Source organism: Lonchura striata, chromosome 6, assembly GCF_046129695.1.
Source record: "Lonchura striata isolate bLonStr1 chromosome 6, bLonStr1.mat, whole genome shotgun sequence".
NCBI lineage: Eukaryota > Metazoa > Chordata > Aves > Passeriformes > Estrildidae > Lonchura > Lonchura striata.
The window spans coordinates 36,092,592-36,110,945 of record NC_134608.1 but is presented as its reverse complement, the minus strand read 5'-3'; the positions used below and the strand labels follow the sequence as shown (position 1 = coordinate 36,110,945).

Here is an 18,354-nt window from a genome sequence, read left to right as displayed (position 1 = left end):
GCGCGTCCCCCCTTCCCGCGGGGGCGGCGCCGAGCGGGGATTCCCGCCGGGGAGGCGGGCGGGGGCCGCGCCCCCTCCCCATGTCAACACGCGGGGCACGGGGCGCCTGCGCCGGTCCGTGCGCGTCTTTTCCTCTCATGCGCGGTATTTCCTTCCCCAGCTAGGCTCGGGGCCCGGCCTAGCGGCGGCGGCACCCGCGGGCCGGGACGCGGGGAAGGGCAGCGGCGTCCCCCCTCCCCGCGGCTCCTCGCCCGCCCCCCGCCGACACCCGCGGCGGAGGATGGCCGAGGACTCGCCCAAACGGCGCAAGGCGAACTTCAACGAGGCGGAGACGGAGGTGCTGATCGAGCAGGTGCTGAAGCACGAGCAGCTGCTGTTCGCGGCGGGACCCGGCCGCGCCTCCGCGGGCCAGAAGCGGAAGGTGTGGGAGCTGATCCGGCACAAGGTGAACCCGGTGGCCGCTTGCCCCCGCGACGTGGAGGACCTGAAGAAGCGCTGGCGGGACCTGAAGCGCCGCGACCGCAGCAAGCTGTGCCGCCTCTCGCAGGGCTGCGGGCCGCCGCCGCCCGCCCTCGGCCTCCTGCTGGCCCCCGAGGAGCTGCCGCCCGCCGCCGCGCCGCCCGCCCGCCGCCAGCGCCGCCCCTACGGCTCCCTGCTGCCCGCCGACGCCGTGCCCATCGTGGGCGGCATCGACACGCTGGAGCTGCCGGGCGCCGTCGTGGGGGACATGGGTGAGTGCGGGAGCGACCCCCGCGGACCCTCCGCCCGGCGTCCCCCGGCGGGAGCCGCGGTCTGCGGGGGAGCGGCGCTGCCCGCCCGCTGCGTGCGCGCAGGACCGCGGGACCGGCCCCGCAGAAAGCGCTGGTTCGGACCCTTGGAAAGGCAAAACGTATACGCACACACAACTGTCAGGCTTCGTGCTCTAGGTCATAGAAGTGCCTAAGAACAGCACTTAAGAGTAAAAACAGCGTCTCGTAGCAGATGCTGCCCATCCACGAGGTGTTAGACCCGGCCACCGATCTTCACTGTTGCCGTAATTATTCTTGCAAATGCAAAAAGCCATGGCAGCACGCAGGTCCAGCCAGTACAAAGTGCTGCCAGCACGTAATTTCGTATGTGCCAGTGATATTGTCCTAGCACGCTGGAATACCAAGGAATTCTCACAATCCAGTGTTTCAGCAATACTCTTACTGTTTACTGCGTGCACAATACAGCATGAAATGAGCATGCAGTGAACTTTGGGATCCTAAAGCTTGGCTTCTGTGGTGGTAAGGGAGCTGTAGTATGCAGATACATGGTTAACTGCTGAATGCATATTTATGGTTTTCTTACCACCTATCGAGGTAATTTGTATTCTAAAACCATCAAAGATAACAAGACTCTCAAACTCCCGCTATGTTTCAAGGACTGATGTTAGTGCTTAGTGGATGAGAAAATACGTCACCACTGAGATTATGAAGTTTCTCATGGGCTTTACTTTGCTTTTCTTCCCTCCCCCCCCTCACCTTTTCTAGGGTTTAATGGCAGTCCTGGCCCATCTCATCAATCCAGTCTTGAGCAGATGAACCTCAAAGAAGAAATAGTAGTGAAGGTGGTGGAGACAGAAGAAAGCTCTGAGGACATGGTAGTGGTTCCACCTAGTCAAGAACAACTGCCTTTTCTGGGGACATCAGGCGGTGGTTCCTCTGGGAAAGTAAAAGCCAAAACAAAAGGCAGGTGCCAGGCAGACCAAAATGAAATGACTGAAGAGCACCTACTGCAGATTCAGCAGACCCAAATACAAGTGATCCAGTCTGGCTTTGACAGTGTCAACCACAATCTTCGGCTGCTGCAGCAAGGCATGCAAGATCTGAATAACAGCATCAGCATCATGGCACATACGCTTGTTGCTATCAAGAACATCTATGTGAAAAACAACACTGGCCCAACCACACATGCCACTGCCTCTACTCAGACCACAGCTGGGTACCTGAGCCCAGGATCCCCCCAGCTCTCTCCTGCTAAGGACAGAGCTAGACCACAGGTAGCTGGAAGCAGCAGCAGAAGCAGCAGCTGCAGCTCCAGCTCCATGTCACAAGAACCAGGTCCTTCCGAGTTTCCTAGGCCCCCCCTGAGAACCATTAAGAAAGAACATCCAAATGGCTGCTACTACTTCTGCTTTGCAGATGTGTAAAAACTTGCATATATGTAAAATGACTGTGTTGTTGGGTGCTGATGTATGTTCTGCTCTGGCCTGCAACTTCGAAGGAGCAAAGTGGACTTGCCTCCCATGTTTTTCCCAGTGGGAAACATTTTGCTATAGGTGGCATTAAACACTAATTGCCAGTCTCCAGTTAATTCTGATGCAGTTGGCTAATAAATTTATTATTTTCTTTATCCCCTTATTCTCTTAAAAAGCAAACATATGAGTAAGACTTTCGTCTGTATCATCCTTTGTTTAATGTCACCTTGTGAAAAATAAAAGGCATGAAAGTGAGGTAAAAAAGTAACATTATAGTTACTACCACCAGGAGCTATCTCACTGAAGTTACTAGGTTCTTGGATTAAACAAGCCTCAGAAGTAGCTGGCTTTTTAAATACTTCTCTTTTCTAATAGTTATGTTGGGGATGTTTGCTTGGTTGTTGTTGAGTTTTTTTAAGTCTGAGCTGTGCAAGGCATCACAGAAGGAGTTTAAGATACTTGCTTATTCTAGGAATGGTTTAGCACTGAGTATTCATGAGTGTCCTACTCAGAAGTTATACATCTTTGTTCCACTTGGCTGTTGTTCATTCCCAGCTTGTCAAATGCACCTTCTCTTCAGAGACATTGTGTATTACTGCACTAGCAGGGTAGTCTCTTTTTTTGTCACATGGTTAAAATAGAGAAATACAGAAAAATGAGGAATGGATGAGTGATGCCTGTTGCTGACATATAGGTTATATGTAGGCTGTATCTTCATCTGATTTTGTAAGCCTTATGGCATCAATACCACAGTATTTGAAATACAGAGAGCAAAAAGCTTTGTATTGTTTTACATGAAATGGAAGTCAGAATTGCTGTTAAATTACAGGAGGCAGGGGCTCACTTCATTCCAGACAAATGCTCCTGCGTAATTTAGAAAACTTTCATTATCATTTCCTTTCTTATAACTATATAGCCAAGGAAGAAGAAACATAATGAAGAGTTGGAGCAAAATGTAACCTGGTGTCACCCCTGAAACAAGCAATAATCATTTCATCTTCATGCCAAAAAGAAAAATCGCCATTTTACATTTAGATAGGGAAAATTATTGTCACTGGCACTATTTTAAGTTGTTTCAGGCTTATATATTAGAGTCACTCTACTTTGCACAATTCAGAAGTAGCAGAAGTGCAATGTTCTTACATCTGTAAGATGTCTGTACCAGAGTTCAAACAAAAACACTCTCACCTGAAATTTTGTCCAATGACTTGAAAAATCATACAGGTGCTCTTCTTAAGCATTTATCACCAACATTTTAAAAGGCTCTACAGATAAATTTGCCCTATAGCAATGACTAGCTGCTTCTAGTGTTACAGTCAGTTTGCACATTCCTGCTGCAGGAATTTAGCAAATACAAATAACATAGAAAATCACAATTGAATTGCCCCTCTCCCAGAAGCATAAGGATATGTAATCATAGCATAAGGTAGGCCACTTTTGCAGTCAGCTTTGACTGATCACCACCGTATGAAAACGTACTTCATTTCCACCCTTACACCATTTTGGTGTACTGAATTAACTCATCTGCACTTCAAAAGCGAGTCACTGCTGCCTACAAAAATGTGAAAACAGGGTAATCAGTTGTTAGCAAATGCTTCCCTTCAGAATCACAGATGGAGTAATATATGCAAATATCTCACAAAAATAAAATGTATGCATGTGCAGCACAATGTTAATTGGGATTAATGCCTTGAAGAAAAGAACGTTCTTTTTTCCAGGGTTACCTTATCAAAAAATGGTATGGGTGACAAGTACTTAGAAATTGTTGAGTTATAGAATGACAGAGAATTCATCTTTCTAAATCAGATTTTGTGTCTATATTGTCAAAAGCTTTCCAAATATACCTGTTGGAAGCATTGTTTCTCCCCTATCAGTACAGATGGGCTCTCTTGAGCTGGGTTTTCTGTATTTTGTTTTCATGGACACAGAAGCTAATTCATGCTACCATGACATTCCAGGTAGATTAGCAAATGCAATCTACTTGGTCCTTCTCGGCAGCAGTTTGAGCTTGTCCAGGTTGCAACTGGCAGTTCTTACCTGTCTTTCTTTTGCTGTTTCAATTCTTTTTGCAACTGTTAATACCTGAATTTCATATATTCCAGCATTTCTTGGGAGAGGTGACTTGTGTCTGCTTTCTCATGTTCCAGTACTGATTTACATGAGAGGCAGCTACAGTGCGAGTAGAGAAGTGCAGCAAGATCCTGTGAGCAGAAGGGGCAGATTGGCTCTCCTGTATGAATGAAGACAAGCCAAGCAATGTGAAAAGACACTGTGGTGGTTAGGCAACAACCAGACCTCAACATCAATGTACCACAGCATGTTTGTTCTGACCTTGCATCTTTCCCTGTTTCAGTTGTACCGCTAAAATATACTGGAGCCAGATCAAAATCACTTGTGGAAGCACTTCTGACACATTCTAGATTTACATATTTTAAAAATGGAAGGAAACTGAGCTACCTCTCACTACCAAGTGGGCAAAATTGTTCTTTTCATCTTAATTAATACAGTTGATTGCTATTTCTTTATACACCCTTTCTGTGATCAGATGATGGTTGGGTTGGGAGCACTGAAATCATGTGCACATCCATAAGCAATGCCATTAAGTTTCTGGCTGCTGTTAACAGAAGGTGAAACATAATTTTCTTGAACTGTTACTGAGTGAATGAACTCCCAATTTGTTTCCTGTGGAGCTGTCCAGGCTATTTGTATAAATGACAAGAGCTAATGACCTGGTCATGAAGCTTAATGAAAATACTGTCAATGATTTGAACAATGGCAGAGCTGGCTTAAATTTGCCTGAATGCATGGCAAAACAGTGGTAATACTGAGAAAGAGATCCAGGGAATTTTCTACAATTCTTCTGGACTTCCCTAAAAAACTTGTCCCACTGTGCAAAGTGCAGACTATTTTCTGGTAGCATAGGACTAAGACATTCAGGCACACAAGCCACAAATAAAAATTTTGATGCTTTTACACTCATACTTGGTGTTACTAGAAAGAGAAATAAAAGGGTCTTGGAGGAAACTAGAGCAACTGGTAGCTTATCACTGCATTTTCCCCATAGCACTCAGATTCAGTAACAACTTCCATTCATTCATTTCTCTGCTGTCTGCTGCTTAAGTTTATTGCACAGAGGGAGACAAGTGTCCTCAAGAGACTGTAAAAGCTTAGTGACTACATGCAGACAGCTGATTATCCCCAAAAGAGGTCAATTATAGTGACCTCTGACTCAATAAAAAAGTAAAGTTTTAAAGGGAAAAATGCCATCAGCAGCTGGCTTTTCAGGACCACCATATTGTTACTTAAATTGACCTGATCTGGCTGTGACAATCATTTATTGTTTAGATGAACACAGACAGAAGGGATAAGAACAAATAGAAAATCAAGTTTCTGAGGAGGCCCATTTGGATTTTCCATAGTTATACAACACATAAGCCTACTAAATCAGTTAAACTTCCATTGATACAATCTTTTCAATTTGCAGTATGAACATCTGATTCATGTTGCAGTAGTACCAACATACGCATCCTTTTTACTTTCTTGAAACAGAGAAAAAAATAATCACTGCCAAAGCATTTTATCCATTTAAATTACAGGGTTACAATAGTAAAAAAAAAACCTGAAAACACTGAAAAATATTTCAGCTAAAGCTTTATAAGTTAATGAATCATTATACAAACACAATCAAGAATTGAAGTTTTGCATGCTGAATGAATATTTTATTTAGAACCAGTTTATAAAAATAAAATACAAAATAATTTGAAAACAAAACTTAAACATTGTACAAAGCCTTGATATGGTACAAATGAGAAAATAAATAATTACAACTTTATGTACAAATGACCATTACAAGGGCATTAACTCTTATGCTCTTGGGTGCCTGAGCAAACTTAAATGAAAAGAATGTTTTACAGGATTTCCAAGGAGGGGAAGAGAATTGCAGTTACTGAGTAAGAGAATTTGAAGGACTCAACATTTGTCTTCCTCAATGGTAAAACACAATCTCAGAACTACTTTCCACTTAATATAATTATGCTGCAGACTTTACTATCGAGTACTTGATTTCTTATGGTGTTGTCAACATTGTATTTTTAATTAATACACAGATTTAATTCTTTGTGGTATTGCCCAGAGATTTTAGATTAGCAGCCATTGGTTGGCCACTTCAAAAAGTCAGTACTTGTCTGAAGGCATTGCTGGTGATTTCTTTAATCTACTAGTTTGGATATTCATAGTAAAGCATTTTAAAATTGGCATCTGTTAGCACAAGCACTGCAATTTGAGTCCAGGCTGACTCTATAGAAAAGAAAGTTAAAAGCTGGGAAAGAATTTCCAGTCTTGCTTTCTAGCCAATGAAAGTAAAGAGGATGCAGAGAAGGCTGCTTGGCAACAAACCCAGATCTCCAGTCAGAGGAAAAAGATGTGAAATTGTCCAAAAAAATCCTACTTCACTTTGCATCCAACCTTTATGATCTTGCTTGCCATACAGCAGATACGGGTTTCAAAGGATTTGAAGCCAAGCAGACCAAATTAATTACATTGCATCTTTCGGAGCAAGCTGTTCCACTGTCACCATAGGCCTTTTACATAAAAGGTCAAAGATCAAGTGATCTCAAAACAAACATCAAATTAATTCCAGCTGAATTCCCACAGACACTTGTGGATGCTGAGGGCGTCACATAAGCAGCCCACTTGTGGTATTGTTTTAAAAGAAACCACATTGTATTCTTGGCCAAAGCTGGCCCTCAACAGTAATTCTGACAGAAAAAGAGAGATCCAGAGGCATGTCATGTCATGTCATAATAATAACAACAATAAAAAAATAAGCATTTTCCAATTTAAAATACAGTAATGGTAAATTTGATATTTATAGAGTGATTTTATCTTTTCAGTCCCTAATCAGGGGAAAGAGCCTTAACAATACAGGACCCTATACCGATTTTAATGAAGTTGCACCTGCACAAGAACAGCAAGAACTCCCAGGGGTCCAAGCTCTTCATGTAGAGGAGAAACAAGAGCATAGCATTTGGGTTTGTCATTATTATTGTTGAGAGACAATGTGTTATCATCAATGGAGAGTAAAATCAGCCTACCTGTTCAAACCTGATTGGCAAGAGTCATTGCAAAGTTAATACATCAGTCTTTGAAACAATGGACTTCAGTACATTTTTCCTTAAAAAACCCAACCAAACAAAAACCCCTCCTTTAAGATATATATTCAAAAGCCTGATTATTTAAACCATATGAAAATAAATGGTAAAAACTTTCTGGCGTTTGACAATAGTGTAAAATAATTCCTGACAATTATTATGTAATCTAAGCTGATTTATATAATTTCTCTTTCACAAATATTAACTATGTGTAGGGAAAAGGAAGACTGGCTTCAAGCAGACAGGTGAGGTATTCTTATGTGAGGTGCATGTTTATGCAATTTATTAGCTAAGAAATGTATGACCTATGCATGTAGTCAAAACATTGAACCTCACTTCCTTTAACCAGCATTCCTGGTAACCAAAAATGGTACTAATTACAACCAAAGACATTTGAGCCAAAAGCAAAACAGCAAACAAACCCCATCAGTTCACTGCCTACTTGATTAGCTAAAAGAATTTGAATAAAAATATTATGCCCTGTTCTATAAATTTCAGAAAGAAGAATCATAGAATCATCAAGGTTGGAAAACACCCCCGAGATCCAAGTTCAACTGCTAACCTAGCACTGCCTCGTTCACCATCCAACAAGCACCCAAAGCTTTCACCAGCTGAACAGAGGAATCAAGGATAAAAATCAAGGCCTTTATCCAGCCAACAGTTCTCTGACCATTCCTAAAAGTGGAAAAGCATACAGAGAATGCAACACAGCAATCTTGGTGTTAACCGAAGCAGACCCTGACTCACCGAGAATGACAAGACACACACGGCTCTTGTCACCTCACAGCATCAGTCCTGCATGAAAAAATCCACATATTATAGGCCTGTCATGAGAAAGAGTTTGACATTGAGGTCTCTTTTATTCTCCTATTCCTTTTCAGAAGACTACTCTCTCATTTAAGATATATATAAAAATTGGAGGCACATATCATTAATTTTCCATTAGACCTTTTTAAGAAATTGGAATAATCACATTCTTCTTACCAGAATTTATGTCTCTAAGTGTTCCATAAAAATGTTCAATTCATTACAGAAAAATTCTGTTTACAGGAAAAAGACTTTACTGTAAATCTGGCTTTATCTAGATTCTCATCAAAGAGAAAAAGAAAAATTGTTTTCAGAAGCATTACAGTCAACAATTGCATAAATATTACTGCAATAAGAAGGACTTACGGGTGTTTTGTCCAAGTAGGACTATGGGATGAGGCCTTGTAATATGAAAAAGACACGGAATCAGAATTAGGGCATAGGGACATTGCAGTAGATTAAAAGGAGACCAGAGTAAATCAAAGTAAAACAGGTCTTGGCTCACTCTGGCAAATTAATTCCAGTGAACAGGATGGAATAGCTGAAACTCTTCCTATCTATATGTATATACACACATATGTATGTATGTATATATATATTTCTATATAATATACAGTATCTATATAAGTGTATATGTAGATACACTTAAGTACAAATGTGTATTTATATATATATATATAAAATCAAAATTGTGTGTTTTCCCAGCAATAGTTATTACCATAATACTACAAATTGTAGATGATAGAGCTCCAGCAAGTCTTTTTCAGATGAAAAATATTTCAAGCTATTTTTAAATATATAGGACCAAATCCTTTCTTATACATCAAGACTTTAGTGAGGTATGCAAAAAAGCTTGATCTCAAACATGCAGAATTCAAGTTAAGAATATGTCCAGATTTCCCAAGACAGGATGTGGCTGGTGGCTGTAATGAATGCCTTGTGTCACTCTGCAGGGCTTTGCCTCCTGTATAATTATATAGAACTAGCAGTTAAGACCTCATCTTGCTCCTGCCTTTGAGCAGTGAAATTTTCTATGCTTATTGATCCTGCTGAAGCCGTAGATAGGTGCTTAGCATCATACAACTTGCCAACATTGCTCTACTGTATCACACTTTCTATTATTCTAGCAGGGTTTTACCTAAGTAGTAATTGGCATTTGCAATTAATAAAGAGGTTAATTAATATTGAGTTTTGAGATTGTAACTTAGATTGATTTTACCATGCAATATTGTAGCACAAAACTGTGTGACACGTTTGGTGATTTCAAGTTCTATTTTAGTTTAAAGACTTCATACCTCAGTTTCTCTAAAAAATGCTCCAAAGTGCTGGCCACAACACAGAATACACCATAAAGAGGAAATGAGCATGCAGCATCTGCACCTGCTACATGTCATGGCTCCATTGCACTGCCCTCCAAAGAAATGGAGGCTTGAAGAAGACAAAGCAACAGCTCATTGAATTTTATTGTTTCCCAGCTAATATTCCTATATAAACTGCTGTGTGCTATGCAGAGTAACGGCAGTCATTTTGTACACTGGAGAAAAATCTTCCCCGTCCCTGAAAATGTGTTGCAGATAACCTGCCAAAACTATTCACACACACTCTGCACAAGGGTCACACATGTGTACATTGGTGGCTTTCTGCAGAGCCATTTCCACATTCAAATACTGAGGCTTACAGAGTCCTTAATTATTACATAGGTCCTCTAGAAATACTAAGCTAATATTTATGAATGAGTTGATCAGCTGACTATTACTTAATAACATTAACTGATTGCTGTGTTGGACTACAGTAAGCATTTCTGTAAACTTTTGGGAGAAGGGTATCAAGCAACAAAAAACTCAAGAAGAGCAGGTAGTTCAAGCTAAGTTATTCACAATTGCTCCTCCATTCACATCTTCATAATTTTCTCCTTAGATCATGTTGAATCTACAGCAAAGAAACAACTGAGGGAATATAGTCCTTCTACCTTTTTTGTCACCAAAAGAAGCCTATGTCATCAATCATGACTGATTTCTCTTTTTCTTTTTGGCATAGTTTACTGTTTTTACATTGGCAAGTAGTTCAAGTACAAGTGAATTTCTACAGCATTGGTTTATTTTACATAGTAATGTCTAACAACGGACAAGCCTGGACTTTGAAGACAACATAAAAGAGGTGTTATATGCTTTCTCACCTGTAAAGTAATTACTGCTTCTGGATCCTGTTACACTAGAGAGAAAATATAAACACCTCAACTTCAGCATTTTCAGGCAATGATGCATAAAGTTAGTACTTATGAAATCTGACAATATAATGTAGGAATAAACTTACATGATGATAATAAATGCTTTTCAGAAATAAGGAAAAATAATCACGGGCTGCCACACCACCTTAACAAATAATTCCAGCAAGTGCCCAGGACAAAAACATCACAATGTGACTAAACTATTTTTTATGGTATACTGTAAAGAAACATGTAGAAAATGGGAAGGAAAAGATGAAATTTGTTGTTGTCACATTCATCCATTAGGTATTCATAGACTGTCCGTGTTCCTATATGACAAGTATTCACAATTAAGAACTCACATCATGAAATAAAAATGAGTAAGACCTATTTGTAATAAAAAATAAAGATAACTTTTGAGTCTTTGTTCTTGTTCCATATGCAAATGTGCACATGAAATTAGAAATTAAAAAAAAAAAAACAAGCTGCAACACAAAACACTGGCTGGTTGAGAAATCAGCAGTCCTTCAATTCTGTACCAAGGTATAAAGGCTACAAGACTTTGTGCATTCTGGATTTTTTTGGCAGGGGTGCGGGTGAGAATAGAAGAGGTAAGTATACAGGAAATAACAGAAAGGGAACTGGATTATTTGTGGTCCATAAGTTACAAATGAAAAATGAGAAAGAATGAGTTTATATAAGCATATACATATATGTATATATAAATATTTATATTATATAATTTACCATGAGGACATGCAATTATTGGTATAGCACCTATTATACAATATAATACAAAGGAATAGGACTATGCAATGGTACAGTTTCTTCAGAAAAAGCAGGTATACCCTACCTATTGCATTCATCTGTAGTGCTTGAAACCTGAATGAAATTAAGGTTCCACACTGTGCTACATTACATATGGGAAACAATATACATACTAAGAAAAGAAAAAAAATCAACATAGTCTGACAAAGCAAGTGAAATTCAGTGCAGCTCTAGGGCAGCTTTAATGCAGCATTAGAATGTGTTAGCTCAGAGACAAAATATTCCCTTTTAAATCCAAAAGTATTCATTTGGCAGAGGTTAAATAAAAAAACACAGATGCTGGCTGGAGAGGCATATGACTACAGCAAGCAGATCAGTAACTGACAAGTCTCCTATGCATCCAGAGTCTCCACAACAGGAATCATTACAGAGGAGAGCTGGCTGCATCTTTCTCAGGCTTGTGTTCTTGTCTGTCTCTATTCTGACCCACTATGCTTTTCTGAATATAGCAAAAGGTGCTGTGTACCTTTCATCCCCTGCAGGGTTGCCGCAGAGCACAAGATGTTACTAAGTAACTACTAATAAAGTTGGAGGAATTAAACAGCATGGACTTTAATAAGAGTCAACAAAGCTTGGCTATCAAAAACACATTTGGCAAACTGAATTACAAGAATCCAATATAAAAATATCTCAGATTTCTTTCCATATCTTTTGCTTTGATGATTAATATTCTTACCCAGAATTTTGAAAGGGTGTTAAGTATATTTCCGTCACCCCTAACCTATCAAGTTCATAAAGTAGACAATTTCCTCATCTCTGTTTCATCTTTCATGATTTTAGAAAACAAATTACCAAAAACCTGAAACTTGATTGGTAATCATCTCTGCATTGCAAGAACTTAAACTGTGGTTTAAGTTATCCATAACTAATGGAAAAACAAAAGTCAGCAAGCAATAACAAAGGTTCTTTGTTTAGTTGAATTAAGACGGTAAAGAAAGGTTCTTATTTTCTAACTTCTATTGCATTTTATTGTAAATCTGCATCATCCAGTGAAGGGCACACATCTACTCCTTTCTCTTATTTCTTAGGAAGGAATGCTTTTCCTAATCCTACGAAACATGGTTTGAAGAACCTTCCTATGACTCCCAGAAAACTGTATGATATAGAACAGAGAATTGGCTTCTTAGATCCTAATTACAGCTAAACAAATTTCTAAATATTATTGGTACAAAAACATCTTGTCAAATATTAATTTTTAACATTTCATCAGTGTCAAGAGGGGTAAGGTATATGATACTTAGGTAAGAAATCTGTGCCATGATAGGGGACAAAATAAGCACTCAGTGAGTGACTCAGAGGTGAGATCATCTCAAAATGGAAGAAATTTATAAGGTAGAAATATAATCTTCTTAAGTGTGTGCTTTTTTAAAACTGCAGAGAAATGCTCGAACAGTACCTATCTCCCTAGTAGTGACATAATTTTGGGAATAACTGTTTCGGGCTTTCTTACATACTCCTTGAGTATGCAAGGCCTTAAATAATTGGCCACATCTTCTAACTAAGGAAACTAAACTCATTGAGATTAATACCATTTTAAAACACTCACCTTCAAGATACTTTTTCACTCCAAATACATTGCACCTCTTTGACTACCCAGCCATTCTTACCCTGGCCTCTACTTCCCATCTTGTGGATCTGCTTGCTGCCTGCTCTAAGGCAAAGCCTGGACACTTATTTACACAGAATGCTTTCTCATGAATAGTTTACAATGGCTACTTTCTTTAAAATGTGCAGATTCATCACCTTTTTTTTTAATATACCTTTTTTGATTATTTTTTTAAATACACAGTACACAGACACAACATGCATCAGATTTAGGAGGAGACTTTATACCTGTCAAGACCCAATTCCTATCTGCTAAGCTTAGTAGTTGATTTGCTCTTTCCTGTGGAAGTCTTAGTGTTTGGGGAATGGTGGAAAGAACTGCTAGATCCTTTCAGACCATTCTTGCTTGTTTTGTTGCAGCAGTGCTCTTGTTGGCAGGATCTCCTAGAAGATGAAGAGCCTGAATGGCTAGGAGGCGATTTACTCCTCCCAAAATGGGGGGATGAACTCCTCTGATCGTGATGGGATCTCCCAGCCCGGGACGGAGAAGAACTGGCAGTACGGGGTAAAGAAGAGCTCCTAGGGGAGGCACTGGGACTGCGTCGGGGGATGACTGGGCTCTTGGGTGGTGTTTTTGGACTGTGAGGAGATCCCGGACTTTTACACTGGGTAGAACTCCTTGGTCTTTGAGATCCATTCTGAAGGATTTGAGCCAGACGAGAGATAAGATCCGAATCCGAGTTGCTACTGCCTAGGACTCTGTATCTGCGCAACCTTAAGAAGAAACAAAGAAAGATTATTTCCACCTATTCACTCAAATTCAAATAGAAACTCTGTATCACTAAGGAGGAGCTTGCATTGCTGGACAGATATGTGGAACTCAACTTTCCTGTTATGTACAGGTGTTTGGATCTAGGCTTTGGTTTCTGTGCTGTTCAGATCAACATAGTGTTTATATTTACATTAACTCACTCACATAAGCAGCCTCAGTGTTTACAGGATAATGGGAATTTCCTGGTGGGGTTGGAAGAAGTGCACTGAAGAGCAGTGCTTATTGCCGTTTCGGAGGGGTACATCCATTCCTGCACACCATCAGCGCACTCCCATACACAATTTTAAGGGATGACAAGACCCACTGCAACTTCCTTCAAAGGATTTTACACTACTTTATCAAAATTATCCTTATCTTGGGAATGTAGACACTGACAAAACTACATTGCGGTTGTCTGCATATAGACGCGGCAAATGGGAGGTCTTCTAAAATTCACTCTGCCCTCCTTTAACTAGTTGGTTTACTTAGACATGATCTGAGCATAGCCAATTGACTCAATGGTGATGGCTGGAGTCTCCAACTATTTGCAATGTCTACATTAAGAACAGATTCATTTTCAAGGGGGCTAAATACAACAGCTCCTAAAAATTTCTACGGGTTTGTAAATAACCAGCAGTTCTGGAAAAGTGACCCCACTTTAATAAAATGGGTAGATTGTCAGGTTTCAAAACACTGAATGCACATCTATTGATGTTTTAGCTTTAACACTGAACCAGGCTCATTCTTGTGTAGCAGCTTCTCCTCTATTCATTCTCCAACAATGTAGGTTTCTCAGAGAATTGAAGCCCAGCATTTTTTTAAAAAGCAGTTAGAGGGTGGAACTTCTACAGCACTACATCCTGCACAGTAACTGCAGTCTAGTTCAAATCCATTTTCAATCTGAAAATCTATTTCTATTTTCTCTGCATTACCTAGCTTCTACCCCAGGTCTAATAGGCGGTTTCCCTGGTGGTGGCCGAGGAAAGAACTGAGCTGAACTTGAACTGGTGACTTGATCAGTGGTTGCCCAAGACACTGGTCTTGGAATCTTGCTTTTTCTGGACTGAGGGCTGCTTGGAGATAAAGAGCTATCTTCATTCTGCTTGCTGAAATGAGAGTCCAGTGTCAATCTAGAAAATGAAGCTAAGACATCATCCTCAGAAAATGGTACTGGAGCAGCAGCCATTTTTTCCTCCAGTGACTTATCAGAGGCACTTGAGAGGTCACCAATGAAAGATTTGAGCTGTCTCTTTTCCATAAGTAATTTGACCAAGTCTGTTTGATGGGCCTTTTTTAGAAGAAGCTTTTCCTTTGCAGAAACAGAAGAGGAATCTGACATTGAGTCTATCTCTTGTGCTAAAACTGGGATTCGACTCTGCCTGAATACAAAAGAAGATTTAACAGTGTCCTTCTTAGATCGATAAGAATTCTCATTTTCTGAAATGCAGTGGAATAACTCTCCATTTCTGGGAGCATTTTTCTCTTTTTTATTCTCCTGCTGCAAAATAGTAGTAAGGGCCACTTGATGGCATTTCAGGTCTTGGCTATGGACTTCCTCCTTATCAGAATGAAAACCATTTTCCTGAATGGTTGCTGTTTTGCTTGCCTGTCTATTAACATGTGTGTTAGTAAGTCTTGAGGGAGACAATTCTGATGTTTTAGGTGCTGTTGACTTCAGAACTTCATCTTGATTTGGCACCAAACAGACAGGCTTTGACTTTGATTCTTGAGCTGCTTCAGTATTTGTTAGAGGTTCTTCCTCTGCAGATCTTGAGTTTCCTGGCAAAGAAGAATTCTGTTCTTTGCTTAGCATTTCAATGGCATCCTCAGAAACCACTGCAAGCCCTTCTTCCTCAGCCTCCTCCACAGGAATATTTCCAAATTCTTTCTCTTCCTGTATCCCATTGTGTTCTGGTAGGTCCTTTTGGTCACAGTCCAGAAGACCGAGAGAGTCTTTGACAAGTCCTCCCCTGTCAAGCACCTCTTGGCTAATATTAAGTACCAAATCTGGTCTGCCGGCACAAGCTGGAAGTCCATCTTCTGTCCCAACCAAACCTGGCAAACTTTCCTTTGGAGAGGAAAGTTCCACAGTGTGTTCTACAGATTGACCATCCTGCTCTCTTCTCTCCAGCTGGTGGCCATAGTGAAAGCTCTCTGAAGCAGACTGTGTGGATGCCACTGAAGGTCTGGGTATTGTTATCTGCATTGGAAAATTAAAAGAAAAGGGTGAGAAACTTGGGAATGTTATACAAGTAACATCCTTTAAATAGCATCTTTGGTTGCACATCTTCAAGATACATTATATAATGATTCCTATGAATCACAATGTTCAAATAATACCTGACTTCATAACGTACATGTAGATAATTAGAAAAAAAATAGTCTATCACCCCAAGACAGAAATACATAAAAGGCAAAAAAAACACAATGTCAGTGAAAAATGCTGCAATTAGCAACCCCCTGGAAATCAATCCAACCTAACAGGCAGATTTTTTACTCTTAGAATACTCTTAGAATAAGTTGTATCTAAATGTAAAATCTTTAACAAGTACACAACAATATTTCTAGACAAATGCAGAAGACAAAGAACACAGTGACATTTAGATTCAGAAATTCCCTACTCTTAATATATTTTAGCTGGAAAAAGAACCTCTCTGAGTATCTAGTATTAGTTATTACTTTTCCTACTGAACTTATGCCCCATTTTAACTAAGTAACCTGGTTAGGATATCTCCTTACCTAAGGTGATTAAAGACATTCAAAAAGTAAATACTTACATATCTAAATCCCCTAACAGGTCTGATCCAATAGATACATGTAAAGCACTCCTAAAACCTCGATATATCAATAAGTCATATTCCCTCTGAGAAACAATTGGTTATGATGAGCACTGTCTTTGGCACACAGCTTAAATATTAGAGTATGTGTCCAGGAAATGGGAAACCTCCATTCATATCTCTCTCTACTTGAAGGGCATAAACCCACTTCCTATAGTTCCCATCAAAAAGGGAAAATACCCAAATTGAGTTGTTTATCACCTTCTTAATTGAAGTTGTTTATCACCTTCCCACTTGAAGACAGCCAACTATACAGACACAAATGCAAGAATCATGAGGTGGGAGGGTTAGACAGCACATACACAAGTTTTGTCTGTGGAGACATGGGAGGAATGCACTCTCACATGAAGAACTTATATATCTCACATTCTGGCTTACATATATTTGATGGAGTAAGTTGGTGTAAAAAGTAAAAAAATATTTACAAATCAAAGGGCTACTATTACATCTTTTTCTACATGGACAGGGAGTTCAGCTCTGTGTTTCTTTCTATTATGTAGCCTCACGAATCTGACACAATCTTTACTCAACAGAAAGTGGAAGCTGGGGTCTGAGTTTGGTTAAAACACTTTCTTGATTCACTACTGGTAGAAAAGACAACTACTGGAGTGTTGATAGAATTCTGCTATGTTATAATACAGATTGTATTTGACTTTGTTAGAGAAATTATACACAGTGCTGAGCTGAGCTTACTAGGCTTGTGCAAGAGCTAGTACATAGGTACTACTTTCAGTAGAAACCAAACCAAACCAAAAAAAAGCCACAGAGAGAGTAAGAGATTGCAGTAAGAGTCTACTTTTTGTCTCCTTTATTATTTGTTTTCAAGCTTGGGCCAATACAGTCATCCATGTTTGCTGAATTAAAATGGTACATTGAGGAAAAATCTGAGGTTACTTAGTTTGGGCAAAACAGTCCTGTATTCCTCTTACTCTCAGTCCAGGTTCTTTCATCTGAAAAAACGCTATTTCCCCTTTGAGTAAGTGAAGTGTTTCTTAGTGCAAAAGATTTCTTCTGAGAGAATCGAAGAACATCAGTTCAGCTACAGAAAGAACAGAGGAAATAATATTCTCTTTAAAAGTGCCTTTCCATAATTAGATCATTTAGTGTCTAAGTCTTGAGTGTTAAAAAACAGTTTACGGAGAACTCTAAGGAGTTCTCTCCTTAGAGGAAAATGGATAATACTGGAGGGAAAAAAAAAAACCAAGGAAAAAAGATCTATGAAACAGGGGAACTGTCCCATAGGTTTTCATACATATGTAGGATGCTTGAGGTAGCCTACATTAAAGGACTTGCTTTCATATGACAGAGGAACTTATTTTGGCCTGTCAGACAAAAATCATCAGCTTGCTTAAAAATTCTGATCTACAATCTGGCTAAAAGTGGGTTCAGGAAATTTTAATGCAATATTATCCTTGGAAGAGGAGGTTCACATTTTGGAGTGATCAGATGGGCATTTGATGTCCACTGAGCTCTGTCTTAAGCTTGTTTCAATACCTTATTATCCAGGGCTGCAGATGCAACTCAGAAGTAAGGACATGTAAATATTTCCTTTTTCGAACTTTTCACTTCATGAGCTAATTGAGTTGCCAATCCAAAACTCAGGATTAAAACACCAGAGTTATCATCCACATACCTGAGGGATGACTTCCCTCAGAATAGAGGGTGTCCTCTGATACCCTGAATGATCAGGGTGTCCTCTCAACTTACAGAGATGAGACACCTTAGGCATTTGCTTTCAGAAGGGTATTTATCTATTTGATATATTTCCAGAAGAACTGCAATTGCAAATAAATCCTCTTTTGCTCAAATACATTTACATTAAAACACTCTTCTCCTTGTGACACCTCTCTCATATGTCAATTCTTTGCTAGAAGAAAGCAGTTCTCATATGAAGTTAATTTACATTTTTCAATAGACTTCATATCCTTTGCCACATCTGGAGAGAGAAT

The 18,354-nt window shown here is 39.8% G+C and overlaps 2 protein-coding genes across 5 annotated transcripts in view; one reads left to right on the top strand and one right to left on the bottom strand.

Annotated features, from left to right (window-relative positions):
* Nucleotides 1-280: 280 nt before the first annotated feature.
* Nucleotides 281-3,415, top strand: LOC110472162 (uncharacterized). The gene is made up of 2 exons (XM_021533615.2): nucleotides 281-731; nucleotides 1,515-3,415. Exons 1-2 carry the CDS (start codon nucleotides 281-283, stop codon nucleotides 2,171-2,173), a joined length of 1,110 nt encoding a protein of 369 aa, XP_021389290.2. The 3' UTR covers nucleotides 2,174-3,415.
* Nucleotides 3,416-5,918: 2,503 nt separating this feature from the next.
* The window catches only part of TTBK2 (tau tubulin kinase 2), an 82,662-nt gene continuing 70,226 nt past the window's right edge, over nucleotides 5,919-18,354 (bottom strand). For all 4 annotated transcript variants that reach the window (XM_021533522.3, XM_021533521.3, XM_021533524.2 and 1 more), the window contains 2 exons: nucleotides 14,501-15,768; nucleotides 5,919-13,531 (listed from right to left, as the gene is read on the bottom strand). In XM_021533522.3, the coding sequence (XP_021389197.2) occupies nucleotides 13,063-13,531; nucleotides 14,501-15,768 (1,737 nt within the window). In that variant the 3' untranslated portion in view covers nucleotides 5,919-13,062. The remainder of the gene's footprint in view (nucleotides 13,532-14,500; nucleotides 15,769-18,354) is intronic.